The following is a 27765-nucleotide window of genomic DNA, read 5'->3' as shown; positions in this document are numbered from 1 at the left end:
TGCCGCCTCTCTCCTCCTTTGGCTTGTTTTTTGACATTTGTGCGTGTGAGGGTTTTTGTTTTGGGGGTTTTTTGACCTTTCTGTGGAGGGGGGAGTTTGGGGTTTTTTTGTGCGGGGGGGTTGTTTTTTGATATTACTGTGTGTGAGGGTTTGGGGTTGGGGTTTTTTTTTTTTGTTTTTTGTCATTTTTGCGCGCGGCGTTCGAGTTTTTTGGCACGTCTGTGTGACGAGGCGGTTTCTCTTGTTGCGTTTTGACACTTCCTCGCGCCAGGGCTGGTGGGTCGTTGAGTGCGCGCGCAGACTCCCGCCCCGCCCCGCCCCCAGCCAGTGTTGGTTGGTTGGTTGGTTGTTTTGTTTCGCGCCCGCCCGCCCGCGCGCCGACTCCTCCCTACACCCAGAGGCGGGCCACGCTTCTTCGTGTTGCGCCCGCCCGCGCGCGGACCCGCCCCTTTCTGTTTCCCGCCTTCCCCTCTCGCGCTCTCTAACAGGGCCCCGCCCCCTCCCGGGGAAAGGGCGCTGCTTCTTTATGTTTCACGCGCGGGCGCCGAGTCTGTGCGCCGCGGGCGGGCGCACTCCGACTGCTTCCCTCGCCCGCGCGGGAGACCGGAGCCATTGCCCGCGCGGGGCGAGGTACCGGCCCGTGCTCACGATCCGGGCTGCACCCTGGAGGGGGAGGGGGTTGCCCTGCAATGGGGCGCCCTGGGGTGGGGGGTTGCATCCCCCCCTCCCCCCCCCCCAGGCACGTGGGTGCCTTCAGCTGGAGTACAAGCCACCCCATTTGCCTTTAATGAGGGTCCCTTAGGGTCCTTCTCCCCATTACACAGCCGGGAAGACCGAGGCTTGTCGGTGGCCCGCCTCGCCCGGGGGTCGGGAAGCCCTTCCCCCACCCCGCGAGTCGGACTGGGACGAGGGGGGTTTGCTTCTCTAGCAGAGGCACTGTCTATTTGCTTTTTGCAGGAGCGCCATAGCCCCCCATCCCACCGGGGCGGGTTTAGTGGGGGGTGACGGCAATTTTACAAAGAGATGATCGTATCCGTAGGACGGACCTCGGGTAGCCCCAGCCGGTTCTGCCCGCGTGGGACGAGGGCCGCGGCTCGTGGCGCTTGCACGTGCTGGCGCGTCCGGTCGAGGCATCTCCTCCCTGGGAGGAAAAGTAACCGGGGTGTGACACAGGCCCGGATTTGGAAAGCAGTTGGCAGCTCGATAAGCTGCTAAGACACGGGGCTAAAAGGACTTTTACTACTGTATAAAGCCTCTTTCATTTATTTTTTTTAATAGCCTAAAATAGAATATCAACCACGTGCTTGATTTAATGAAGCGGTGAGAGACGTGCAGCCTGACGCTCCCGCCTACGGGACCGGGACCGGGACCGCCTCGACCTGGAGTCCCTTGCCCGGCGGCCCCGAGGGAGGAGGCGCTTTGTGTCCGTCTTGCGGTGCTCGTGCGAATTGGTATAGATTTTTCTTTTTTTAAACTCGATCCTGTTTCTAAGCTGCTAATGGCGGTGCGCTGCAAGGCATAATTGACAACCTTGCGGCTGCACGTGGGTGGTTAGCAGGTGGTTCACAAATACCAAACTAAATGAGACGTCCTCAAATCAATTTGAAGTTGAGCACGCCTCGCCATATTAAACGGCGTGCTTCCCTGAGCAAATTGGGGCAGCTTCGCTTTAATCCTACACATTTCCCTCGCGTGAATAATGTGCTTATTCAAGCGGCATACCTGAAACCATCGCGCTTCCAAAAAAAAAAAGATGCTAGACTATTTTCAGAGTCCTGCGTGCATAATGATTTTGCTTTGTATTTTTTTTCCTAACAAAAACTTAATTGTTCATATGGTTTGTTGAATGATAAAAATCGTGTGCTCCCAGCAACCCCTTTAGCCCACAGAATCTAGCCCCGAGTCCCTTTAGCCTTGGAGGTTGAGTGTAAAGATAGTTCTTACCCATATTAGCGGAAGTGCAAAAGATGTTGCTGGAGGTGGCCCTGTGAAAGGTTTAATTTCCTTATAAATACATGCCACTTCCCTGTCGCGCACAAGAGCATCTATCCCTTGGCAGGTAGAAAATGGAAATCTCTTCGCACCTGAAAGCTTGTAAAGAACAAGTTTTCCCAACTAGAGTAGTTGGTCTAATAAAAGAGATCGCATCTACCCAAGCAACCTCGTCTGCCAATGGAAATCGTATGCATGCTTGTACTGTTTTTCTTCATACACAGTATGGTCTTTTATTTCTTATAGCTCTAGAGAGATAAACATGTAAAAGCTAGGTTCTTTCACCCCTACTAGTACTGCCATTAATCCTTCTAAAATAAAGAGGGCGATTGATAAAGTAGGATATTGCTTGGTGAATGTGAGGTTTGGAGAATATGGCCCTGTAGAAATAGACAACATTATGATCTGAATAAGTAGAATAGCTTCAATTTCAGGTCATTTTACTTGTTTCCTGTGCTGCTTCCTTGTCTTATTCTGACATGGGGAAAATATCCTGACTTGTCAACCCAGGCGAACTTTTACAGTTGCTTCTCCAGTGCCTGATGAAGGGTGTTTGTGTCCAAAAGCTTGCAATTAAAGATTTTTTTTGCAAAAATCTTGTTGGCCTAATAAAAGACATCTCTACTGCGAGTCCTGATTGTCTTATACGTACTGTATTCTTATATCTCCAGTAAATTAGGTCTTTATTCTCAAGATGGAAACACCCGTATTTGACAAATTGGCATCACCATGTAGTACTCCAGAGGACCCTAGGACACCAGCCCCTCCAAGGACAAGCTCAGGGAAACAGGTATGAAAATCTTTTATCTACCATTTCCTTAGAGAAGCTTTCCCATTGAGGCTATGTGTAGCAGTACCAATTTAATGTAAAATTGTTTCCTGTGGTCTTTGAAAGAGTGTGGGGGGAAAAAAAAAATCTATGCCCAGAATCCAAGTTGTCAAGTACCTGAGCCGTGTTCTTTGGATTCTAGATATATTTACTTAGTATGTCTTCTGTTCCAGGTGCTCAATGCCCTAATTATTAAGATAAGCAATACAGCTCTATAAATACCTGCACAAATATTCAGGGTATTATTTAAACTTATTTAACTTTTTTAAAATCCTTTCCACCTGGACAGCCTCCTCCTGTCCCAGCGCTTCATTCTCCAGTTTATGCAGAATGCTGCTGCTGCCTGCGCACGTACAAAGAAATGCAGCTCCCTAGCCTGTGCTCTGTCCCACTCTTCCCAGACCTGGCCACTCCCTCTGCTCCTCGTCATCATACTTTCCTATGGTCCTAGCTGAACCCTTTGCAGTTCCTCCTGATGTCTGTAAAAGCTTTCCTAACTAACTTTCCATTCTCTTGGCAAAACTTGCCTAAAATCCAGGTTGTTTTGTTTAATTCTTTTGTTTGGAACACAAATTATTTATACATTTAAAAAAGAAATCTTTATGTACAATCGAAGTGCAGTGTATCTTCAGGACAGGATCAGAGCTCTCTTAATATCCTCTGTCATCTCTGATGTAATGTCAAGTATACACTGTGTCATTAGTGTCATGCGGACCATGCTACACTATTAACATGTGGTCTACGTAGGGTCTGATTAAAAAGATGCGTACAACTATGCTGTGTCTTCCCCCAAAGTTCCTCCTAATATTTTGTGAGGATATTAAGTATTGTGAGGATAATTATCATTTGCACTGTTTTGGATTACTTTTGGATGCATGTTGTTCTAGGAAAACAAAAAAAACAAAAAAAGAGAATCCTATAATCCTTGTCTTTCAGCCCTGGTTAGTAGTGGGAAAAGTTCCTTCAGTCCTACTTTGCTTCCATAAAAACAAAGAAGAGTATTTACCCGCCTATTAATCATCTTGGCTTTGCTTCCCAAAATGTCTAGTAATTGTTCTTTTGCATATAGTGATTATACTGTCTTTAATAGTTAATTTATCTTCGTTTGTATGTTCTTGGGGTAGAAGAATCATGGCTTTTACATTTGGAAAGTGTTTAACGCTGTTGATGATACCTGGAACAAAACAGACTTAAAAAAAACCAACCCAGCATTTAGTCAATTCTCTGGAACGGGTAGATATCCGGAGTTTTAGCTCTGCAGCTCCACCATTAGGTTTCCAAGCTGATATCTTACAAGTAAATACATTATCGTCACCATGAAAGAGCCTTCCAACAGTAGCATGCTGCAGCTCTTCTTGCTGGCCAGGAGAGTTGTACTAGAGTCAAACATACAAGTCAGATCCTGTGGTCCTTAATCCAGGAAGATTCTCCTGCTGTCATTAAAGGCTGTACTTCAGGGGAAAATCCTGCTGTCCTTATTTAAACTAACGTGCCAGTGAAGTCCAAAACACTGGAGACAGAACTCTTCCTATGTCCCCTAGCTCTGTCAACACGCACACAAGATGAAGAAGAATCTTTCACACCCAGTCGCCAGTTGTGAAGTTCCTATATAAGTGATGTTTTATATCATATAGGAATGGAGCTGGTAAATACAAAACCTAGAATAGCTGGCATCTCTGCTTATTTTTCGAATACAATCAGTGTCTTTGCTAACACAAGCTATTTGTTGCTTTGGTGTTTTTTGTTACTGTTTTTCTTTAGCCAATGAGTGCAACACTTAGAGAGCGATTGAGGAAAATGAGACGCTCGTTTAATTCCGGTTCCATTGTGGCAAAGCGTCTTAAGGTTGATGCTGAAGGAAAAGATTGTGCTTCTGAGGAAGCGGCTCAATCCATAAAGGAACCCTGTTCTGCCTTACAAGACAGTTCTCAAAGCCTGGAGGCAAACTGCACCGAAAGTAGCCCTTTGGAGAGTCCTTTGCAGGAGGGCCATTCCTGCGGATGTGTTCAGAATTTGCCACACACTGTGTCGTTTGGGCCTGGCCTAAATCAACAGGACTTATTGGAGGAGAAGAGAAGACTTGTGAAGCAGCTTCAAGAGAAGGAAGAGCTGCTGCGTAGGCTCAGATTGGTCAAGATGTACAGATCCAAGGTGAGGAGAGTTTCTGAATCGGTCACATTATCTGGACTCTAAATCTTGTAGTTTTCTGGGGAATGGAAGCAGGCTGGCCCCTCCAAACCTGACTCAGCCTGGCCCAGAGCAGTTGTTGCTACCTCTCCCTGGCTAGGCTGGGCTGGGGCTGGGCCACTGCTGCTGCCTGCTTTGGAGCAGAGCTGCAGCAGAAGGTAAGTAAGGAGGGGAGTTCAGGGAGAAGGGTGTAGGCAGGGGGGTAGTCACGTATGGATGGAAGGTAGCAGGGGGCAGATGCAGGGGAGCAAGTGGCAGGTGGGACAGGAAGCAAGGGGACAGGCAGGGAGGGTAAGGGGTGGCGATCTGCCCCCCCCTGCCGCATCACTGCTGCTTTCCCTGGCACAGCAAGGGGGGGAGGAAGGGGCAGCCAATTTAAGACTCCCCTCTTCACATTCTATACATAGAAAATTATAACGTGTTAATTTTCCACATACAGAATCTAAGTATTGAGGGGAGAGGGAGTTATCTTAAAGTTGAAGTCTGTCTTGGATTTGGGTAAATGCACTAATTTTGTGTAACCCTGTAAACGTTCCCATTTCAGAACAACCTGTCCGAACTGCAGTGTTTGATAGCTAAATGGAGGAGTAGCGCCCAGTTGATGCTTTATGAGCTCCAATCAGCATTCTCTACAGATGGAAAGAAAGTGAGCCTCACCCAGTTGATAGACAGCCTTGGATTAGAAGACCAATTGCTACACTACAGCAGAACGGAGGAAGACTTTATAGATACATAATCAACAAATGCAAAGCTCTCGTTACAAAAATGTGCCCTCAAAAACGACTGCATAAACTCTGATTGCATCAGATATATTAAATCATCATAGTTGTTTGCTTCAGTACTGGCTTGTTCTAATAGACTGTTCACAGAGCCATGTAATTAGATACAGTATGTGCTGTAAGAGGCAGTTATTTTCTGGGGAAGATTAACTCATGTTGATGATTTGAGAAAATTACCATTGAGCGTGAAGAAATATGAAAATGAAATCTAGTAATATTTTACTTAAACAGCTGGCTGCATCTTTTTCTGGTGATCAGTTTGACACATTACATCGTCTTGTTTATTATGAAATAATGGATTCAAGTTATCTGCTGCTCCTAGTTATGCTAAAATGTGAAGGAGCTCAACCTTTTGTTTGTAGTATGCATCCATTTTCCAAGTTTCTTCCTACTGCCAGCCAACTGATGCCAGTGTTCTGAGCATTAAGTATCTATTTGCATATGCTTAATTAGTAAAAACAATGATACCACAATAGAACTAGCTCTCAGCAGTACATAAACTCTAGTGTTTAAAAGCAGAATAATTTCTAATAGGAGCCTTTAGATGTCTGCCTAATCTACCTTTCTGCATGTACCTGATGCTACATGAAACCCACATTTCGCTTTGATATTTAGCCTTAATTGGAATGGTATTTTATCAGTTATCCTAGTTTCTCTTTTGCAGAGCTTCAAATTAGAGGTGCACTGATACATCGGTCCCATATCAGCTCGGCACCAATATGAGGAAAATTGAGAGTATTGGCAAATGGCTTTTTTTTTTTTTTTTTTTGGCCAATAATGTGACCGATAAATGCCACATGCAGGAGCACAACCCGGTAATGAGACCAGCGCTGGGCTGGTAACTCTGTTGTGGGGGAAGGCGCGGGGATGAAGAAAGTGGGGAGGGGAGGGCAGGGCAGACCAAGGCTCCCCCAGTGAAGGAGTGGGGCTGGGGCAGGCACTGCACAACCAGGGTGGGGCATGGGATGGAGCCGCAAGTGGCTTGTCTAGGGAGCATGAGGAGGGGGTGGCTCCTACTGCTGCATGTACCCTGGGAGGGCAAGGGGGAGGTGTGCCCCCATATCTGTGCATGGGTGAGGGTGGGCTGGAACTGGGGCAGTTCTAAGTTCTTGCTGGGGGGGTGGGCAGGGCCACACTTGGGGCGGGTAGCAGTGGCGGTGGGATGGGGGTATGACAAATTTTTGGGGTGGCTGAATCCCTCCCCTTAGCGCTGGGAGCATGGCTGCCACTGCCCGCCCAGAGCACAGCCTGGCCCAGCCCCCCACTGGGAAGAGCCCAGTTCAGCCTTGGCTCCAGCCCGCCCTCGTCCTATGCGCAGTACAGATCTGGGGGGGCACGCCTCCCACGCACTCCTGGGGTGTATGCAGCAGCGGGAGCTGCCTCCGCACCCTGCAGATGACTCGCTTGCAGCCGTGTCCCACACCCTGCCCCAGCTGGGCAATGCCAGCCTCAGCCCCACTCCCTCCCTCACTTTGGGGGCCTCAATCTGGGGTAAAATATGGGATTGTGAGCTCAGGACTTGGCTGAAGACTCAAGTACAAACATTCCTTTTTAATCTTTATGAAAAGTATATTTAAGATGCCTGGTATCTTAAGTACATTTACTAATAGACCAATAAAAAAAAAAAAATCTCCATCTCTAGGTTGTTTTTTTATTTGGATTTTTTTTTTTTAAGTCAAAATGCTAAGTAGTTAAAAAACAAAAACAAACACACACCTCAGGGCAAGACAATTTAGTTCATTCTAAAAAGATGCAAGTAAAGGCCCTGGGTTTTCTGAGCTGCTTCCGTTCTGGAATGTCCTAGGATTGGGTACTGCAGATCAGAAAACGTACAGAAAGAAGATGGTATTCAACTGCTGTAAAACCAGGCTTGTGCTTCTGTCAAACGATAACATCATTATGAACTGAATGAACAAGATTATATATAAAATACACAAACCAAACAAACCTGAAGGTTTTGTCCACTGGTGAAATTTTTTAAATAGTAAATTAAGGAAGAAGTATTGAAAGCTCCTTTAGTTGAGAATTATCTATCCACTCATGCAGGCTGCCTTGCTGCTTGCATCTGGCAGCCTTTCTTGCTAATACTCTACTTCATAAAGGGCAGGGAACGTTTTCATTCTCAGCCTTGCAACTTCTGCCTGAAGAATTGCAATCTCTTGGGCCTGTCCCTTTGCAAGATCCACTAGTCGTCGTCGCTGCACAATATCCTGGTAATGCTCCTTAGCAATCTTTTCAGAAGCTGGTTGTGTGTCTGTATAAAACACAAACAACATCAGGAATAGCTCACGTTAGTGAATGAATTCATTTTATGGTAGGTGCTGCCCCAGGGTTACAAACATTGTAGAACGTGGTTCATTTCAAAGAAGCTTGTGCTTAGGGTCAATATTTAAAGAGAACTCAGTACCAAGGGAGCAGTCCATTGCCAGGTATTCAAAATTGAACAATACCTACATGGAGTTGGCTCTTGAAAGCCTGTCTAACTACTTTATTAAGGGGAAGATCTGTACAGTGTTCCTGAATGTAGAAATACTTGCTTTTGCAACCTGATGTTGCTTCTCCTTCCCTAGGAACAAATGCTAAGGGGAACGGGTTACAGTAAATCAATTTTTGCTGCTTTTTTTGCCCTGTTCTTTGCCAGTACAAGTGTGACTTGAAGAGACACCAGGTTTCACTTGCAATAATCAATTGACCTGTTAATACAGAAGCAAATCTCTAGTTCAGGCATAACCTGTACACTGAAATTGCTCTTTGGGGCAGGCAGTACTTACTGGACGTGTAACAAATCTGCTCTCTTAATCTCATGCTCCTAGAGTGCTCCCGCAGCAGCACTCCAACCTTGGAGATGTCCTTTCTAACTTCTTTACTAGAGACCTAAAGCAGGCTACAGAATGTGACTCACCAGCTGCCTCAAAGATATGCCGCCTTTCTGAGACAGACACGAGCATTTCTTGCAGCTCCAGGCTGAGTTTGTAGTTTGCTTGCTCCTTCAGACTGATGCGCTTCTCCAGGTCCTTAATTATTTTCTGACATTTCTTCACTTTCTCCTTGTGCAGCTGTCCATTTCCAAAAGAATAAAGCAAATGTATGAGATGCTATTAAAGCTGTTCAGACAAACGTTATATGGAAATCCATCATCTGCAGCATTGCATTGTAGCTCAACTCATTCTTATTTTTAGATTTGACTGCCAGTACACCATGACTTTGTCTTTCACACAAGATGCATTCCAATAAGCTTTTTGTCTTCTGATATAAGAAATGGGAGAGACAAGGAACTAAGGAGTACAGGCCTGAGAGAAGCAGATTTTAAAATAAGATTTGAAACGAAGAAGCCAATGAGACAGCGAGAGGCAGGGATGCTATTAGCAGGCGCTGCAGTTTAGGAAAAGCCTGATAAGAGGGATAAAAAGGGATGGAAAGGAAGGCAGCAAATGCTAAACCTCTGAGGAGAAAGAGGAAGGGGAGGATGATATTGGTTACTGGGAGAGAGGGCAAGTCCACTGGAGTCTTATAAAAACAGTTTATTTGTTCAGTAACAGCGCATTAAGAATTTACCTTATCCATAACGCCAAGGGTCTGCTCCAGCACCGATACCTGGTGGTTCACACGGCTGTCGTAGTTTAGTACATTTAGGAACTGTAGAATTAAAGACAAAGAAATCTGACTGCTGGGTTTGAGTGTTCCAAGCACCTTGGTTGACAGTTGCTACAGGACTCAAGAAAGCATTATTTTTTATCCTGTACAGTGCTACGTGCTTCCAGGAACTATGAAGCACTGTCTTAGAACAGTATGCTTAAAGTAGAAGGAAATCTGGATGCTTGACTAGAAAGTTCTTTATAATGCCTGGGGTTGTATACATTAGAATTGAAGTTGGTCTAAGAGACAGTCAAAAATCTATAGTTTTGAGATCTCTGATTAAAAAAATAATAGCTAATTATTTTGGTGCAAATGGGCTTGAGTTCCTCAGGCTTTCTTAGAATGATGCCATCAGCTGCTAGTTCAGGCAGTGTCCTCTTTATGCTTCTTTTGTTATCTCCCCTTCTCCTTGCTTCTCTCTCAATTAGATATCCCTATTCAAACAACCCCTGGCCAACCCTTTCCACCCAGAGTGCTCAAGTACCAAACAGATTCATGTATGCATCTATTTTGGGCAGTGATAAATTCAGGTACCTCTTACAACTACCTTCAATGAAGGGCAGCAGCAACTACCCCTATCAATCAATGAAATTTCACCCTGCCTACTACCAGCTGTTGCTGTTTGGATTTTGCTGCACAACCTTTTCTGTGCACAGGCAGCATTTTTGATAAGCTGCTTTAGAAATAAGAGTCCTCGTGCTGCCCCTTCTGAAGCAAAAAAAAAATTAGAGGTAGCTGACTTGCCTTAAAAAATTGTAAATGATGTGGTATTTCTGATAGATACCAGATGGGGCCAACTTCAAAACTTTCTTGTAAGATCAATGTTTTGTTTAAAAAGAGTTCCTTAAGTTTGGAAAACCACAATTCCTCATTTGATGTGCAGTATTTCTGCTCCAAGGCTTAGGACCAATTCTATGTGGCACTAATAACTTCAGCTTTGCACTGAAGAGTTAGAAGCAAATGTTTACCCCCTAAGGTTGAACTGTGGACATAATTTGAGCTAGGTTCACCTGCAGATGCAGGAAAATAAAGAACAAACTTTTCTCAGGATAAAAACAGAAGTTCGAGAGAGTAACGTACAAGCTGACGATCTTTTGACACACGCAGGGTTTGAATATCTCGAGCCTTCTGGTTTAGATCTTCCATCTGCATCTTCATTTTCTTATGTTCCCATTCCAGTTGAAATATCCCTTTAGAGAAGTCTTTACATTCCACCATACTAGCAATTTTCTTTTCTCCTTGAGCCTGAAAAAAAGCAGACAGATTAATTTTAATTAGCACAGTTTATGGGTTATGGAATACTTATCTATGCAACAGAATAGGCAAGACTTCAAAGTCATAATCTGAGCAGGGCGAATGTAGCTTATTAAATCACTCTCAGAGGATTTGATCCAGACAGTAGTCTTATCGAATCTGCTGTTTTTTGCACACACTGCCACAGCCCTGCATCACAAAGAAATTGCAATCAACATCCGTTCGTTCACCACCTCATAATAGCACTAATCATTTTACCTATACAATATATGAGCTTGCTTTGGTATAAGAAATTTTGCTTCAATCAACAGCAATAAAAGGCATTTTTTTATGCAGCTAGGCTGCCTGAGAAAATAATCTTTAATGGACATATGAAAAATGAAATGCATTATGTATCATCCTAGACTTTCACCTTAAATGAGAGAGAGGTATTTAATTTTTGCAATTCTCAGTATAACCCAACATTCAATTGCTTATTGACATGACTGTACATTTGAGCTTGAGGGAGCTGTAGGATTGGTGGAAAAGATATTAAAATTCTCCATTGAAAGCACGTGCATAAAGGATGTAGCACTGAGGAACACTGCCTTTCCATCAATCAGAATTCCATTGATCAGACCTGAAGACAGCGGCCTATTACAGTAAGAGATGTTACAGAACTCATAATAGCTTTGAGAACCACATATTGGCAAAGCCTGAGCCCATGGTGTAGGGTAGTGAGCTGAAACAGACTAGTCACATATTAGGAGATGTCAAACTAACGAAAAACTGCAGTCTTCAAAGGAAGATCTATTTATTGAAAACTATTAATTTCCTTCAGAAAATGTAAATTACCCGGATAGTGCAATTCAGTTCTTCAATAACACTCTTATTAATGAGAATAGCATCAGTGTAATCTGGTATTAGCTCACTGCTTTCCAATTCCACCTGTCCTTGTTTAAGCAGAAATTGGACAGTCAAATCCAATTGAAACCTCATCTTCTGTTCCTGTAACCTAAAATTGCAGAAAACCAAAAGCAGTTTTTAGTGATTGATTACATCCTCGTAGTTTAAATTTCCTCTATGATCACAGGGCAAGAGCAAGATGATAAAGGATGCTGAAAATGAGGAGAGGTCAACGCATTCTTGTACGTGTCAATGACCGCTTTTACATTTGTGCGGGGGATGCCTGTCTTCTCTTTATTCCTATGGCGAGTGCTGAATTGGTGCCACCCTACTCGTTTCCAAACTGCTGTTAAACCCTGGATTTTGTTTTCACTGCAGATTCTAGCAGACATTATAAGGGAGAGATGTCCTACTGAAAAGCAACACTAGGAATAATTGAAAAAGTGCTGAAAACTCCTTTGTATCAATTCTTCTCTTAGAGTTGATTCCTCATTTCCAATGGTAGTGAAAAGTAATGCTGACTAAATGACAGCATCCAAAAACAGAGTATTACGGGTGTGAACCGATGAAAGCCGGGTCCTTACAAAGTTGAGCTCCACACTGTAATCTAGAAGGGTAACTGCGCCTGACCTGGCACACCTGAGATCACTTGAGTAACAAGTGAAAAAAGCCTTGAAGATGCAGTAGCGCATAGTGCAGCATATAGTGGACAAGCTTGCTGGAGACACGGGTGCTTGGGCAGCTGGCCTGCGCTGAAGCCCACGCTGCCACGTTTTTACTACTGCTGCTACCTGAGCCATTTGGATTGGAACGAGCTCAGGCATGCCTACCCATGCCACAGTCATAAGCTTCTAGTTTCAGCAGACACAGCCTGCATCTCTTAGATAAATTGGGATACTAAACTCAGCTGTACATTTTTATGTGAGTGAAGTGCTAAAATGTGGATGAATGTGAACATAAGAATAACAAGTAAAATTACAGGTTGACTTCACTGAAGATGTTGTCAATGTCCTTCTTTATCTTCTCATCATCCTCTATTCTTCTCTGGAGAAAAGCCTGCATCTCCGCTAGCGTCAAGGCTTTCCGTTTCACCTGAGCAAACAACATGACAGCTCCTTGAACACGTTCAGATTCATAATTGTACAGAGTCAAACCTTGTTTCCGAGAACAGATACAGACAGATTTTTAGAAGAGAGCTATGGAGAAATAGGCTGCTTGTACAAGTGTCATTAAAGTCAGTGAGAGTCACATGGTTACAATTATAGGATCATAGGAAAGTAAGACAGATAAGGATTAGGGGGGTGTGAAACAGGCATATTTGATTTGGATTCAGCCCGAATCAGGGACAGTGATTCGATTAATTGATTCAGATCACTGTCCCCGATTTGATTTGGCTGAATCCGAATCTGAAGATTTGATGCTGATTCGGAGAATCAGCAATTTGGCCATAGACACAGCTTTAAATGTTTTTTCTACATACCTCGAGGTACCAGGCACAGCTCATGCATGCTGCGATGCTGAGGCAGATGGAGCATCCCCCAGGAGTGCAGGGGGGCTCCTCCATGTGCTCAGTAGCGAACCTGGAACTGGTCCAGAAGTACTTCCGGTCCACTTCCAGGTCTGCTGGGGAGAACCCCCCCCCCCCCCCCCTGCGATCAGCCATGGGGGAACCCCAGGTACCCCCCCAGACCCAGAAGGCACCAGCTGCTGAGCCAGAGGTGTGCGGGGGGGCATCCCGTGCGCTCCCTGGTGGACCTGGAAGTGGACGGGAAGTGCTTTTGGTCCACTTCCAGGTCTGCTGCCCAAGCATGCTGGGGAACCCCCCGCGCTCCTGTGGGGCGTTCCATCTGCCCCTGCACTGCGGCACTCACACGCCCCTGCTACCTGGAGGTATGTAGAAAAAACATTTAAAGCTGTGTCTATGGCCAAATCTCCGAATCTTTCCAAAGGGATTTGGAGGGTTCTGATTCTATTCGGATTCAGAGATTCGGTCATTGAATCGAGCTAAATCTCCCCAAATCAAATCAGGAACCAAAGCTTTGCAAAGCCCTAATAAGGACCTCACAAGATCATCTAGTCCGGCCCCCTATTCAAGGCAGAATCATCCCTAATTAGGATCATCCCTCGTTAAGATCTTTAGCCTCTCTATGAAGCTTCACCCCCTTTGATGATGCATATTTGTTCCCATTCAAGGAAGCCTGTGTTTCCTTTCTCAGCAACGCAAAATGGATCTAGGCTACATATTTGAATAATTAAAGTTTAAATCTTGATCATCTTAAACTAAACCAGTAGCTTAACAGAACTTTCTATCAACAACGGCATTAGGATTTGCTCTTGCAAAGGAAGGAACATACAGAGTTGTAAATGCAAGTTAAAGGTGGAGGACATAATATTCCTTGATGGTTTGCTTTTGTTTGGAGGATGGGGAGGGGAAAAGGAGTCTGAAGAGAAATCCTATGAGGCTATTCCAAATCTCCAGTCATTTTTAGTGTCCTTTCTCCCCTTGTTTTCTTCAAAGGAGACCTGGGCATGGTTTCTTTTTTAACCCATTTACATTACTTTTTATCTAGATAAATCTAAGCTTAAGAGTGATGAGTATTTTGCCGACTCCCAGAAGCTGAGTTACCTTGAGAATCAAATACAAGTCACCTACACTATACTGTCATTTTGCTACCATCCTCCCTGCCTCCCAAAAACTGATCTTCATAAAAGGTAACAAGAAAGTATATTCCCAACAATAAGCAAGAAAATAAATCTGCTAGAAGGCACTTTACATACCAGCTGTTCGCTCTCTACTTTTGTTCGCCGAGCGGAACAGAAACGTTCCCAAACAGGCAAGTCTAAACCCTCAGGCATGTTCTCAGGGTTATCCAGTTCATTCATGGCTCTCATTAAATGGTCAAGTGCATCTTTGTAAGCTTTGGCTGAGCCTGGTCTGTCCCCGTAAGGGTTAGCAGTGTCAAGGTGCATCTTCATCTTCTGGGCTCTAGCATCAAACACAGCACAGAAAATACTGACTTTTAATTGTGTGGAAAAGTAGCATTTCATGGTAGAAAGAACAAGGCCAGGTATACTAGAATCATTTCACACCCCATCCTAACTTCCTCTGGTGTGCAACTGTAAAAAACTTTATGTTATAAAGGATAAAAAGGCAAGCTTTATTGGCTATTAATTATTTTGGCTACATTTTAAGTAGCTCAGTTGGTGTGAAGTGAAGAGACGGTTGCTAAAAAACAGCAATCATCATTCATATGACAGCTGATCGTCATCATTCCAAAGGTGGCATTTTAAAAGTGGAGAAAAGTCATCGCCTGCTTGTAGGTAAAATACCTTGCATACTTTGGAATTTATCACAAAAGCAAAGGCAATCAGCTGTAGGATATGGTCCAAATCAAAGGGGGATTTTACCTTGGTCGACGTTTGTAAAGTTTGAAAAGCTGATCTATAAGATGCATAGGAACATCAGAAAATTCTTTTCTAAAGCCACGTTCCAGAATCTGGCAAGAAAATAAAATGTCTCTTGTCACTGAGATATTATTTTGCGAAGCATCAGCCTCCATATCTCCCAGAAATACCAAATTATGAGAAGGGATCATTAGAAAGTCCTGGAATCTGCCTTCCAATCCATTAGTTAGGCGAGTCTAGGTTTATTTTAAAGCTGTCAGTTCGGAGAGAGGCAAGTTTACCATGACAAACATACTTTCTGAGACCCAAGAAGTATCAGTGCAAAGAGAGAGACCATCAAGTTAAGGCACTGGTTTCTGTACTGTCCAAGAAAACCATCTGTGCTCCCAGAAGCCTTTTTTCAACAAAGCATTTAAGCATGGCCTAACTTTTAGCGTGTGTATATTCTCATTGCCATCATATTCCATTAACCTAAATGGAACTTCTCACATGCTTAAAAATAAGTGCTTTGCTGAACTGGGACCTAAATACTATATATTCTGGTGGATGGTTATTTTGTACTGAACCCCACTTTTTTCTGTAATTCTATCTGCTTGAACAGGGGTCTAGAACTCTTACCTTGTCTTCAGCTACCAAATTGTCATAGGTCTCTCTGTAAGCATCAACCTGTCTTCTTGCAATCTGGACTGCCTCTGCAGTACTGAGCTGTAAGAAAACTGAGCTGTAACAAAACCTGATTTCAATAATGGCACTAAAAGTTAGCAGAAGAGTACAGAATAGTATTCCAGCATACTGAAGCATACATTTGATTTACTCCACATAAAAACAACTGAGCTAATTTATTTCCAATGCAACTGCCTCCTGAGTAGGTCTCACACTGAAAGCAGTCAGCACAACACATCTTTGTGACGTTTAGACAGGATCCTTGCAATGCTTCCTACAGGTGGCCACATGCAATGACCATTCAGAAGGGTTAGCAGGTGTAGAATTCAGATACCCAAAGTGCTTAATGAGGTTGATCACAAGAAGCACCTTACACCAGTGCACATAGAGAGTGTGACGGCTTTTTATGCAATTCTGGATGCAATGCAGTATCACCTGGATGATGTAACCGAGTGTACACTTACTACATCTGTAGCCAGCAGCATCCTGGGTTATATTAACAGGAGTGTCACTTGCAAATCAAGGGAAGTGATTCTTCCTCTCTATTCGGTACTGATGAGGCCTTCCTAGAAGTACTGTGTACAGTTTTGGGCCCTACACTTCAAGTAGGACATGAACAGTTTGGAAAGAGTCCAGCACAGGGCAACAAGAAGTAACAGGGGCCTTGGAGACAAGATTTTTAGGAAAAAGCTGAAAGAACTAGGATTACTTAGCCTAGAGATGATTAAGGGGGGATTTGATAACAGTCTTCAGATACCTGAAGGTTATAGAGAGGATGAAGATGGGCTTTACTCTGTGGCAGTAGGGGCTAGGACTAGGAGCAATGGCCTCAAGCTGCAGCAGGGGAAACAGAGGTTGGAGAGTAGGAGGAACATTCTGTCTGTGAGGGTGGTCAGGCATTGGAATAAGACTACCTAGAGAAGTTGTGGAATCACCATCCTTGGAAACATGCAAAAGCAGGTTAGACAAGCACTCGTCAGGGATGCTCCTGTTTTGATCGGGGGGGCTAGACTACTTGACCTAGCGAGGTCCCTCCCAACCCTACTTTCCTGTGATCCTGTGGCACCAAGATGGGTGATGTAGCAGGAAAAGATGGAAGACTTGAGATTATTTACTCTAGAGAAGAGTAACGAGGATTTGATAACAGTCTTATTATAAATTTGAGGGGGATCATTTGTTTTCTGTGTCCACAAGCAATAGGACAAGTAATGGGTTTAACGGGCAATAAGGGAAATTTAGGTTAGACCCTAGGAAGAACATTCTAGTTAGGAGGATAGTTAAAACACTGGAAAGGATTACCTACAAATTGTGGAATCTCCATCAGGGAAGTTTTCAAGTTCAGGTTAGAAAAACACTAGCTCTGGATAGCCTAGACAAAAATGATCCTCTCTTGAGCAGGAGCTGGCCTAAATGCAACTTTCTAAGGTCTTTTCTACCCCTAATCTTTTATGATACCGGTTTCCAGTTAGATAAGAGACTTCCTCTTTCCCTGGACAACGTGAAAGGTGAGATCAGCTAGAGGTCTTCAAGTGTCATCAGGCTATCCTCAATGGAAGGTTCTTGATTGGAATTTGATTTCCTTATGGATCGATAATGTAAATTTACAACATGTCATGGTATTGTGGAAAGCTCACCTGTTTTACCCAACCTTTGTCTCGCTAATATGGAAGATTTATACTGTTTTTCTCTGAAAGCAAAGCTTGTTTATTTTAATTTTAAAGTGGGCAAACAAATATAATATTTTGAAACAAATGGGTTAGTATAGAGCTGGTCACATGACATCTTAACAGATGAACTTCCAGGGAATAGGAATCAACACTTTCCTTGTAGAACTGTTGTAAGCCTGCATTTACTTACATATAGCTCCAGAAATGTTTGTTTTGATCTCTGGTGACTAACCCACTTATACGTGGCTTATCGGGTATGGGCAAACTGACAACTGCAATTTCAGAGGATTTATTCTGGATTTGTCCTAATTTAGCATTTTGTTCTCTAAAATAGACAGCAATATTCAGTACCCACTTGTTCAGCTTCTTCTAGCACAGGCATCATCAGGGCTACTAGAAAAGTTACAGTGGATAGGAATATATGGTGCAGCTGACAAAGAGCGGCATGCTTTTCTCAGTACCTGGATATTTACAAAATTATTTCTGGAAGAACTGAGATGAGTATTAGTCCCAAAATGCACACCTTTCTAATATGGGTTAACTGCAACCAGCAGTGGTTGGGGAAAAGGTGGGGAGGGTTATTTGTAGAACCTTAGTATCTTTGTGTGCAAGTACCAGCTTCTGTATGAAAATGGTTGGCACCTCATCATCCAGATACTACATTCACCTTCTCTTTCCGCTTCTTCTCAAGAAAGTAATGCAGTCCAGCTTCTCTGGTGCTCAGCTCTTCATCCAGGAGTAATGAATAAAGGAGGCTGTTTATTTTGAGTTCTTCCTGTGGAAAGATTGTGAAGTAAAAGATTAACAGTCCTGTTGCATGGAGCTCGAAATAAGCAGCACAGAATCCTTCCCTCACCTGGCATATGACCATCTCCGACTTCACCTTCTTCTCGAAGAGCTTGCATACAGTGTCATCAAAACTTTGCGTTGTTTCCTGAATTGCTGTTTGCAGTTTCTTCAGTTCAGTTTCTAGTATCTGGTGGAGGAGAAGTAGTATTAAAACTGCAGGGCAACAAGTACTTTAGGATTTTATGTGGTTTAGTGGTGGGTGGGTGACTGACACCATCTTGTTGTTTTGTATTTGTAGACTGCTGGCCGCATTCAGAACGGGGGCCCCAAGTGCTGCTGCAGTTCAGTTAATAAGTAATATACACACACACACGCATGCACGCACGCACGCACGCACGCTCCTAGATAGGGTCTTATATCAAAATAGGAAATAGGGCTGGAAGAGACCTTGAGCATACCTAATACATCATCTCTATCCCAAGACAGGATCAACTATGACTAAATCTGAAGAAGGGGATTTTGTTCCCAAAAGTTTATCTAACATCTCTCTAAATTATACAATTGATACAATAAAAAGACATCATTTAAAAAAACCCTTGCTTCGTGCATATTTCTTGGATCATCGTGGCTATAACAACACTCCAACTCTACTAAATTATTTCTGACAGACATCTAGCTTGTTCTTAAGACTTTTGTATAAACAGAAACCCCTCTCTTTTATCAAAGTGGATAATATTTCATTTGGTATGCCAACTGAGTGAAGATCATTTCCCTTCAGAGGCCATCATGCCAGCTTTACTACATTCTGCTCAAGTGGAAACTCAAGACCTATAAAAACCAAAACATTTCATACGTTTGTCTAACAATATTATGGAATCAAAGGTAACATCTTTTCCAAGTGCTGAGTTCCTTCAACCCCTTTCAAAAGTAATGCAAGCTAAAAATCAGACAAGAACACACCAATTTAAATCAAAGTGTTTGGGTCTGGATATAATTTTTGCGATTTTTTTTTTCTTTATAGCTCTTTCTTTAAAAATAAAAACTGCTTTGATCACTGACTGTCAATACAAGTTACAAGCCTAAGGGTGTGGGCCCGTGAACAAGCACCGTGAAGTAAGCTAGTGTGATCTTACAGAACATCAGCTACTCTGAGCCAGCCGGATGCAGCTGAAGTAGCTTATTCCTCAATGAAAGCAGGATAAGGTAAGAGCATGCACAAAGGCAGTTACCACAGGAGGAGCTGATGTGCCATAAATTCAAACCCTGGCTTTCCTTGCAATAGCTTAGCACAGATTTGTTTAAACCAGCTCTGACAGCGTAGGGGGTATTCAACCCATCATGGGAAAAAAGCTCTTTATTTCTACCACCAGATAAATGCTGTTCTTGGATTCAGGCATCACAGACAATGTTCTACAGGGGGTGATGCTTTCACCAAATGCCCAGCAAGCAATGCATTTGGAATGAAGTTACAGCAAAGCTGATAGGTCATGCTGCCCAAATTTGAAGCTGAAGGATAAAAAATGGGGTGTTATGTGTCTAATACCATTGTTCCTGACAACTCTATCAAATGAATTCTAAATGTTTTGAAACTATATGTACATTTGTGCTGGGAACCTGGGACCATCACAAATGGTTGGTGATGGGAAGTGAAAGCAATTTTGTCAAGAATGGCATGTTCGAGTTATCACAGGTAAACGTCACTGTTTCTGTTCTAAATTGGATGCCACTGCAGCTCACCATACTCTTAATTTACCACACTTGTTAGAATTTCTGATCTGAAAGAGATCAGAAACTTTGAGGATGAAGACAGCAAAGAGAACTACCTTTTCCCATTTTATTTTACCTTTCTATGCTTATCTCTTTCTTCATTCAGCTCCTTGACTTTTTTCTCATATTCCTTAAATATTTTCTTTTCTTCTTCACTCCAAAGGGTGTCGGGTTTGGATATAAAAGGAGGTGGGGGTATCTCCTGAAAACATCAAAAGAACAAGATATTTCAAGAGCAATGCCAATTTTCCATTTAGACAATGTTAAAAAGAAACTACAGAACTCACAAAACCAGTAATGCACCTTCAGATTTTATTGAAAGCTTTCTCTTCAGGACAGCTTGAAGTAGTAGTCTGACTTAGACCCAAGGAAAATAACATATTCTAATTGGGCACTATTTTATGTTTCCTCACTTCCTGGAGTGATGCCAGTGTTTCCTCCAGAGCAGTGGCTCTTAACCTTTTTTGGACTCAAGGCTCCCCTCACTGGACTTGAGGCCCCTCCACAACTTTTGTAATTTGAGTGGCATCCAATTTCAAAAACGTATTTATATATTACAGTTTAACTTTCTTGCACACAGGCCCTGCCATGGGGATGGGGGATCATCCAGGCAAGAAAAAGCCTAAGCCCGTGTTATCTATTTGCTTAATTCATCTGCTTATCTTCTAACATCTCACTTACCTCCTCACACCTCACAGCACCCGTCAAAAGATCTGGCAACACCCCTGGGCACCCCGTCACCCTGACTGAGAATCACTGCTCTACAGCATCTGCCATGAACGGTGCAATAACTGCATTTTTCCTGCAGCACTAATGGTTGTCAATGTGGTCATTTTTGCTTTCACTCTTTCATGGACAATCAGTATCAGATACAATAAAATGCTAGTGTGACTTTACAGTGGGGTTTAATAGTAATACTGTGACTAAAAGATCAGGCAGATTTTTCCATTGCAAATCCCCAAGGAAATTTAATTCCTGCTTAAACTAAAGAAACCAGCTTCAGTGAAAGCATTTGCTCTACTTTTACATTCTGGGGCAGCCTGTGAAAACATAGGCCTCTATCTTCAACACAAATCTTCTTTCTGACAAAAAAAGCCTTATTTTGCAAAGTCCAGCCTCGGGAGACAGTGGTTGGCTGGGACTGGAGGGAAAGTAGGGGCTAAAGGAATTTGCCACCATTCCTGGGTTTTCTGGGGGAACATCTGGGAATCCTAGTTACATTGTAAACTACTGAATTTTATTCAGTTCTTGTCAGTGCAACTATTACTTAAATCCTATGACAGAAACAAAACTCACCATTTTCAAGATGTCTTCCTTTTTGACCTCTAGGACCCCGTCCATCATGTCATTAAGAGCACGCTGTCTTGCATTGTCCTGAACAAGAAAAGGGAAGAAAAGGACAATGCTGTTGAGAAACAGGACTTAGATGCTTTGGGGAACCTAGCAGGGTGTGTCACCTCAAAGATTCCAGTTTGAATCCAGTGTCCTACTAGTGAATGAAACACTTTTCGGTTACCTTATTTATGTGAAATAAGCTAATAGTTTTAGCCCACTTCCTAGTGGGCAGACACTCATATGCCATGTTACTATCACTATAATTGGAACAATAGTAGTGGGGGGGTGGAGGGTTGGAAAAGCAAATACTACTGTGACGGTGGTGTTGGATAAGCACAGTGGTTTTCAACCTTTTTAGACTCAAGACACCATTCAGAAAATGCCAGCTCTTAATTTTCACTTGTTTTTGACTACAGAAAAATAACAAGAGTAAATTTTTGTAGCAAAGAACTCTGAAAGACCACAACTGATCAGAAAGGATCTCAAGGCACCCTGGCATGCTGCAGCACCCTGGCTGAGAATCACTGGGTTAGCAGAAGGAAAGCAGCTCCCATCATCGTCTGTGTCATATATTTGTTCCAGGGTCCAGTCTTTCTTCAGGGCTTTCATAGTTGTATAGTTTCAGAGTTTTTAAAACTAGAAGGGGTCATTATGATCATCTAGTCTGACTCCAGCAGAATACAAGTCAGAGAATCTTATCTGGTAACTTCATGGAGTTCAAAACTTTTAGTTGAGTTATAATGTGTTTTTAAAATGATATGCTGTCTTAAATCTGTCAGTCTAGCCCCGTTCACCAGCACTAGGCGTATATATTTTAAAGAGCACCTCTAACTGAAACCTTACTTGCCCTAAAAAGATCTCTATAGTTCTGATCACAAAGGATTATAAAAGAAGATGGTACTTCAAAAACATACCTGAGCAGCAAGACGCCTTTGCATTTCAAGCTTAGCCATCATTTCTGCTTTTGCTCTCTGCTGTGGGGTTAGGTATTTTTCCACTTTAATCTGCGGAGGAACAAAAACAGGACAAATCAGCTTTCTTCTCTAGACAGTTCACTTGCAGAACAGACAATGAACTTTTGGAAAAACATAGCAATAAAGATCTAAAGTGCTTAATTTCTTTTAAACTCTGCCGTATGGTAACAATCATCAGGAAGGAAATTTGCTTGCTTGTTAATACACAGATTTCTTAACATGACCAAAATCCACATTCTAAGCTAGTAAGCATTATTTCTTCTTATTTTTCTGCTAAGGGTCATATTTTACATGTTATACCTCTGGGTTTTGCAGTATAGGAACAGTGTAGACTGGTATATTTCCCGCCCAGAAATTATTTATGACCAGATGGCTAACATAATTCCTTTCCTTGCAGGTCTTTACTGATATCTTCTGTTGCAGATTCAAGCTCCTTGTGAATCTATGTCATCAGTTATTTCGCTATATGTACATCAGATAACAAGTTCAAATTTTGTTTTACATATAAAAATCAATAGGTTTTGAGCAGGTTCGACATTTGGCGAAGAAAAAAAAGTTTTATCACCTATACTACAAACTTGGTACAAAATGATGTATGTGTTTCCAGGAGGCATGTGTTTTAGAGAAAGACGTAAAACAGAGGATTAGGCAATGAGAGCAGGAGTAGGAGGAAAATTAGGAAGCCAGAAAGAGAACAGAAGGGAAAGAGCAGGTCAGATGAAAAGAGCTGCATGTGCTGGGAACTCGGTTGATACATAAAATACTGACTGAATTTGGAGGTACTATACTATCACTGTTCTGATACCAAGGTTATGGATGCCTTAGAGTGGAAGGATACAAGCAGCAATTAATTCTTCCCCTTCGGGATAAATTCAGATACTGTACAGAAGGCAAGTGACTGCCAGGAAAGGGATCATATTGCAAAAACTGACACGTAAAAAATTAAGAGTGTGGGATTTTCAATCTAATTCCCAACACAATCCACCATCAGTCAGCAGCAATAAATGGCTCTTCTGAGAAATCTGCAAAATAAGTTGTCTCATTTCCATACCTGCATCACAGGACACAAAGATAAGCAGAGAAACCAAACTATCCTCTCTCACACCAGTGGAGGTATTCCCTTACAGAGGGAATGGCAGCAGGATACGGAGGATGGGTACCTATGCTGTGGACACACAGGCAGCCCCATGTTCCAGTGTAGAACCTTTTGCTACTGGCAATTTAAGTATCAGATGCTACAGATGTCTTTCCATCTCTCTATCCAGAATTATTCAGAATGTTCCACCAACACATGGAAAGATCAAAATCCAAAAGGTAAGGCAAAGCACGAAAAAAGAGTGAATTTGCATACATATGACACATCAGTTTTATAGTTAGTTTTTTATGCTGGCTTGAAAAGGGAGAAGGAGAGAACTAGGTTTGTATAAGCAGCCGATGAAAGAGAAAGCTGTGTTTTCCAGCACCTCCGAATCCTGGACAGTGAGCACACGCTCTGGTATCTCATCATCCGTAAGAGTCGGTTCCCAGACTTCCTCTTGGAGATCAAGCTGTGTTAAGATTTCCTGGATCCTCAGGTTCCTTTCCTTGACCCTTGCTATCTCCTGCTCCTTCTGTCGAGCCACTATGTCAAATGCCTTGTTAAAGGCAGTTTTCACTCTGTAAATGATGTCCTGAAATACCATACAAGGAAATGGTGACAGCGCTATGTTTCTATTTCACACCTGTATACTGCTCACCAACCAACCACAACACGAAAAACAAAGCACACGTGTGAAAACTAGTAAACTTCTTCTATCCCTAAAGGTAAAATTCTGGTTCTGTTAAGCATGTGAGTGAAAAAATAAGGAGGACAGACTGGCAAACTCTTTTATTATCTCTTTCTTCTGTTATCCTAGAAATATTCCATTTCTTTTCTGCCATTTCTTTTTTGTGTTTTCCAAAGTTCCCTATGAAAAAAGCATTCTCTTAGTCTATATCAATTAGATTAAAAAATTAGTCACACTTTGCTTTGTAGCATGAACTCTGAATGAAGTAGCTGTCCTGAAGAAAAATATATAATTAAAGATGGTATCATAATGCCACATACAAAGAAGCAGAATTAAGGTCATGTGGGCAACCTTTATTTAATTATTTCTTGGATTTTGATTGCTTCTGCAATCTTAATGTTCTGGCAATGTGATTGTCTGACTGGAACAGCATTATACTGCACATATTTAATGTACCAATGAAATTAATAAGTAAGGCAAGATACAAGCGTGTGAAACAAACCAGAGCCCAGATAATCATTTTATAAGGTCTGTAATCTAAATAGGTATATTCTTTCTTTAGTCTAAATGATTTCAATGAGGAGAATTGGATTATTGAAAAAGAAAAACATGCATCTGTTCTGTTATGTCTATTAAAGAGAATGAAATATGACTGGGTTGAATTAAGTTATTAAAGTCCATCTTTCAAGATGTCTACCTGCTTACAATGTGTGTCACAATAAGTACCTGTATGCATGATTGCTTAACCTATTTCTGACACTACTGGTAATAGGGCAGATGAGATAAAATGTGGCAGGAAGGGGGAAAATGGCTGTACTCATTTACTAAACTCCTATAATTCATGTTAAACCCACTATTTTCTAATGACAGCATGCCAGATTCATCTATCGGGGTGGACTGAACTGGAACCACTCTTCCATTGAATCTTTTTGGTATACAAATGCCAAGGTTAAAAAATGCAATGATGTTTGACTGCACACTGCTACTCAACCTCTGCTCCAAGGCTGAATTCAGCCTCATAGAAAATTAACCTCAATAAACAGAAATGCATAGTGTAGCATGCAGGATACATAAGAAACCCATCTTATTGCAGTGCCAAATGACAATGGGAGTTTATCCATATTCTGCATTAATATGGCATTTTGCAGCACAAAGGATCCAAAAACACATTATAAACAATGCCTGAGATCCTGCAGTTTGATTCCCTGCAGGCAGGGTGTCAGACTGTGCCGAGAGCTACATAGCACAGCACAGGTGCAGGGGTACACTTATGCCAATATTTTAGGGATTCTGGACCTTTGCTCTACTCCCATGAAATGTAGTGATGGCACTGATGTAGGGAGCAAAGGACCAAGGACACTGCATCACTTCCAACTTAAAAAAAATACTAACGGCATCTTGGAAGCCCATATGAAGCAGAAAAGGCCTTGTTCCTTCGAAGGGCTGGTGCAAGGGATGCCTATTCCCTGTTTCTTCCCCACTTATTTTAAACCCCAGGGATATTTGCTGTTTTTATACTTCTTGTGTGACTGAAGAGCTCTAGCTTCCCTCAGCTCTGGGTGACAAAGTTGAAGGGCTCAGCTACCCTGAGGATGTGCTGAACCCAGTACAGTATTCTAACCAACTCCAACCTGGCACATGGCAGAACATCCTCAGACACAAAACTATTCTGTAACTTTTGTTAATTTTTATAAAATGGCTGTGATAGCAGCAATAGACGTGATGGTAGGGAGAGCAACTGATGTTTTTACTAAATGATGAAGACAGGGTTTTAAGCATGGACAGAACAGTGAGTCAAGAGGAACGGGATACTGTGGAAGGGCTCATCCTTTCTTTCCCTTAACAGGAAAGTATACTGCTGAGAAAAAAATCCAACAACAATTCTGACTGGACAAGAACATGTATGTGTAATAATATCAACGCAGCAATGAATTTTTATGGAGAGATCACCTGCAGTAAAATTATCTGATTAATCTTCTGCTCTCGGGTGTGCAGATCCATTTGGGGATACAGGACAGCTGTATCTCCACCATACTGACTACTCAGGCTCCCTATCAAGGCAATGGGTGTGGTCTCATCAGCCACCACGTCTTCTTCTACTTTCTCTCCTTCCTCTTTTGATGATACTGTTGGAAGCTGAAACTCAATAATCTCCTTCCGAATCTGAATATCCAAAAACACAGTAGATTAATCACTTAGACTAATACTCCTATCTCTTTAGGCAGGGTTGTTCAACTGGTGGCCTAAAGGCGTTAAGTTGTGGCTCTGGGCTCCCAGCTGGCTGCCACTCCTCCTAGTGTTGCAGCTGAAGTCTTCAGGCTTTCCCTTCCTACCCTGGTGCAGCCCTGCCAGGGTGCAACGCAGTGTCACTGGCATAGGGCAGGGCACTCAGGTTGAAGTCAGGGCTGCAGTGTGCAGTGCAGTGTTGGTGGGGAGCACCCATGTAGGTGCATGGTGTAGCACTGGGGAGCCATGCAGGCATGCACTGCAGCACTGGGGTCAGGAGTCCCCATGGGGTTACTGGTGTGGTGGGTTGGGGGAAGCATGCAGGTGCCTGCTGCAGCACGGGGAGGGGGTGTGAGTGCATGGTGCAATGGGGGTCATCCAAGTGGTGTAGAGCCCAGAGGCCTGTGACCCTCAGTGGTACAGCCTGTAGGGCTTGCAGCCCACGAGGTACGTGGCCCCTGGCTGCTTAGAAGTTTGACAGCCTTGTCCTTAAGTCTGGCTAAGATATCTGTGGAGAAGACCCCATGCTAAAATACACTTCTACAGTGCAGGAATTGTTGAACATTGTACCTTAAGATCAGCACACTCAATCTTCTTTAACTGCAGGACCTTCTCCAAAGTCTCCAGCTCTTCTTTACCACGTTCCTTCATAGGATAATTCTTTACCTCATAAGCTGCATGGAAGCACTTGTGGAATGGGAGGGAATTAAATAAAAAGTTATACTTAAACATTGGCCACCTGATTGTTCTGTACCTAGACAATAAATGGCTACAGTAAGTCCCTTTATTGTTATGAATAAAACTGAGGAATAATCATGAATAGGACAATATTGTAAGGTCTTCAGATGTTATCAGATACTTTATTTTAAATATTTGGACATTTAAAAGAAGGAAAAGCTTTTCTGAGTGCATGATCTTGTCCACCTTACTGAAATTAGGGTATAGGATTGAGGCTGGCATTATCCTTGGGGTCTTTCTGAGTGTTTCTGACACTCCCTTCCTTGTGTTTTTGTGCAGTAGTAGTTACACTAGCTGCATTTAGAAATATAATAGATTTTTGCTTTGGTAAATACTAACCTGAAGGAAAGGCCAATATGCACCTTTAGGGGCTAACTAAAACAAATATATATATAGAGAGAGAGCACAAGCTCTCATAAAATCAAGCTCACGTCATCAGATGACCAACACTTACGTGAGAAACTCTGAATGAAAGGATTTTGTAACAGCATGGTATTACACGGATGCTTTTTATCAGAAAGAAACATTTCCCTTGAACTCAGAGCTATCAGGGTTCCAAGCTCAGGTCGCTAAATGAAAGGCTCATATGTGCTTTGCGAAGCAACAACTTCTTTCCCAGACACTCTGCAAGCCAGAATTGTAGTAACTTTTCTCCATACTGAGCTCCCGTACTTTCAGGACTCAAACTATTGTTGGGAAAAGCAGGAGATGAAGTGGTGGTAGAAGTTACCTTAATTGCACGTCCTTTGACAGACATGGAGTCCCAGCACTGCTGCTTGAGAACATCACGCAAATAGCAGTTGGCAAGATTCTCCATCTCAATCTCCTTCCTTACCTTTAAGGTATATAGGAAAACAAGGAGGGGATGTAAAA

The 27765-nt window shown here is 42.7% G+C and overlaps 2 protein-coding genes across 4 annotated transcripts in view; one reads left to right on the top strand and one right to left on the bottom strand.

Annotated features, from left to right (window-relative positions):
• Nucleotides 1-476: 476 nt before the first annotated feature.
• Nucleotides 477-6015, top strand: SFR1 (SWI5 dependent homologous recombination repair protein 1). The gene is made up of 5 exons (XM_006273664.4): nt 477-630; nt 1279-1451; nt 2664-2782; nt 4583-4972; nt 5553-6015. Exons 3-5 carry the CDS (start codon nt 2687-2689, stop codon nt 5742-5744), a joined length of 678 nt encoding a protein of 225 aa, XP_006273726.1. The 5' UTR covers nt 477-630; nt 1279-1451; nt 2664-2686; the 3' UTR covers nt 5745-6015.
• A 1403-nt stretch (nt 6016-7418) lies between these two features.
• Nucleotides 7419-27765, bottom strand: part of CFAP43 (cilia and flagella associated protein 43) — a 61692-nt gene continuing 41345 nt past the window's right edge. For 2 of the 3 annotated variants that reach the window (XM_019485988.2, XM_019485989.2), the window contains exons 22-39: nt 27623-27727; nt 26725-26841; nt 25879-26091; nt 23626-23832; nt 22103-22192; nt 21150-21227; nt 19930-20055; nt 18154-18273; nt 17965-18072; nt 15586-15672; nt 14971-15059; nt 14341-14548; nt 12542-12654; nt 11512-11671; nt 10504-10668; nt 9343-9423; nt 8690-8843; nt 7419-8041 (exon numbers count right to left, since the gene is read on the bottom strand). In XM_019485988.2, coding sequence (XP_019341533.1) covers nt 7869-8041; nt 8690-8843; nt 9343-9423; nt 10504-10668; nt 11512-11671; nt 12542-12654; nt 14341-14548; nt 14971-15059; nt 15586-15672; nt 17965-18072; nt 18154-18273; nt 19930-20055; nt 21150-21227; nt 22103-22192; nt 23626-23832; nt 25879-26091; nt 26725-26841; nt 27623-27727 — 2394 coding nt within the window. In that variant the 3' untranslated portion in view covers nt 7419-7868. The remainder of the gene's footprint in view (nt 8042-8689; nt 8844-9342; nt 9424-10503; nt 10669-11511; nt 11672-12541; nt 12655-14340; nt 14549-14970; nt 15060-15585; nt 15673-17964; nt 18073-18153; nt 18274-19929; nt 20056-21149; nt 21228-22102; nt 22193-23625; nt 23833-25878; nt 26092-26724; nt 26842-27622; nt 27728-27765) is intronic. The other variant, XM_059730196.1, reaches the window with a different exon arrangement.

This window comes from Alligator mississippiensis, chromosome 6 (assembly GCF_030867095.1).
Source record: "Alligator mississippiensis isolate rAllMis1 chromosome 6, rAllMis1, whole genome shotgun sequence".
Taxonomy (NCBI): domain Eukaryota; kingdom Metazoa; phylum Chordata; order Crocodylia; family Alligatoridae; genus Alligator; species Alligator mississippiensis.
This window is presented reverse-complemented; position numbering and strand designations above follow the sequence as displayed.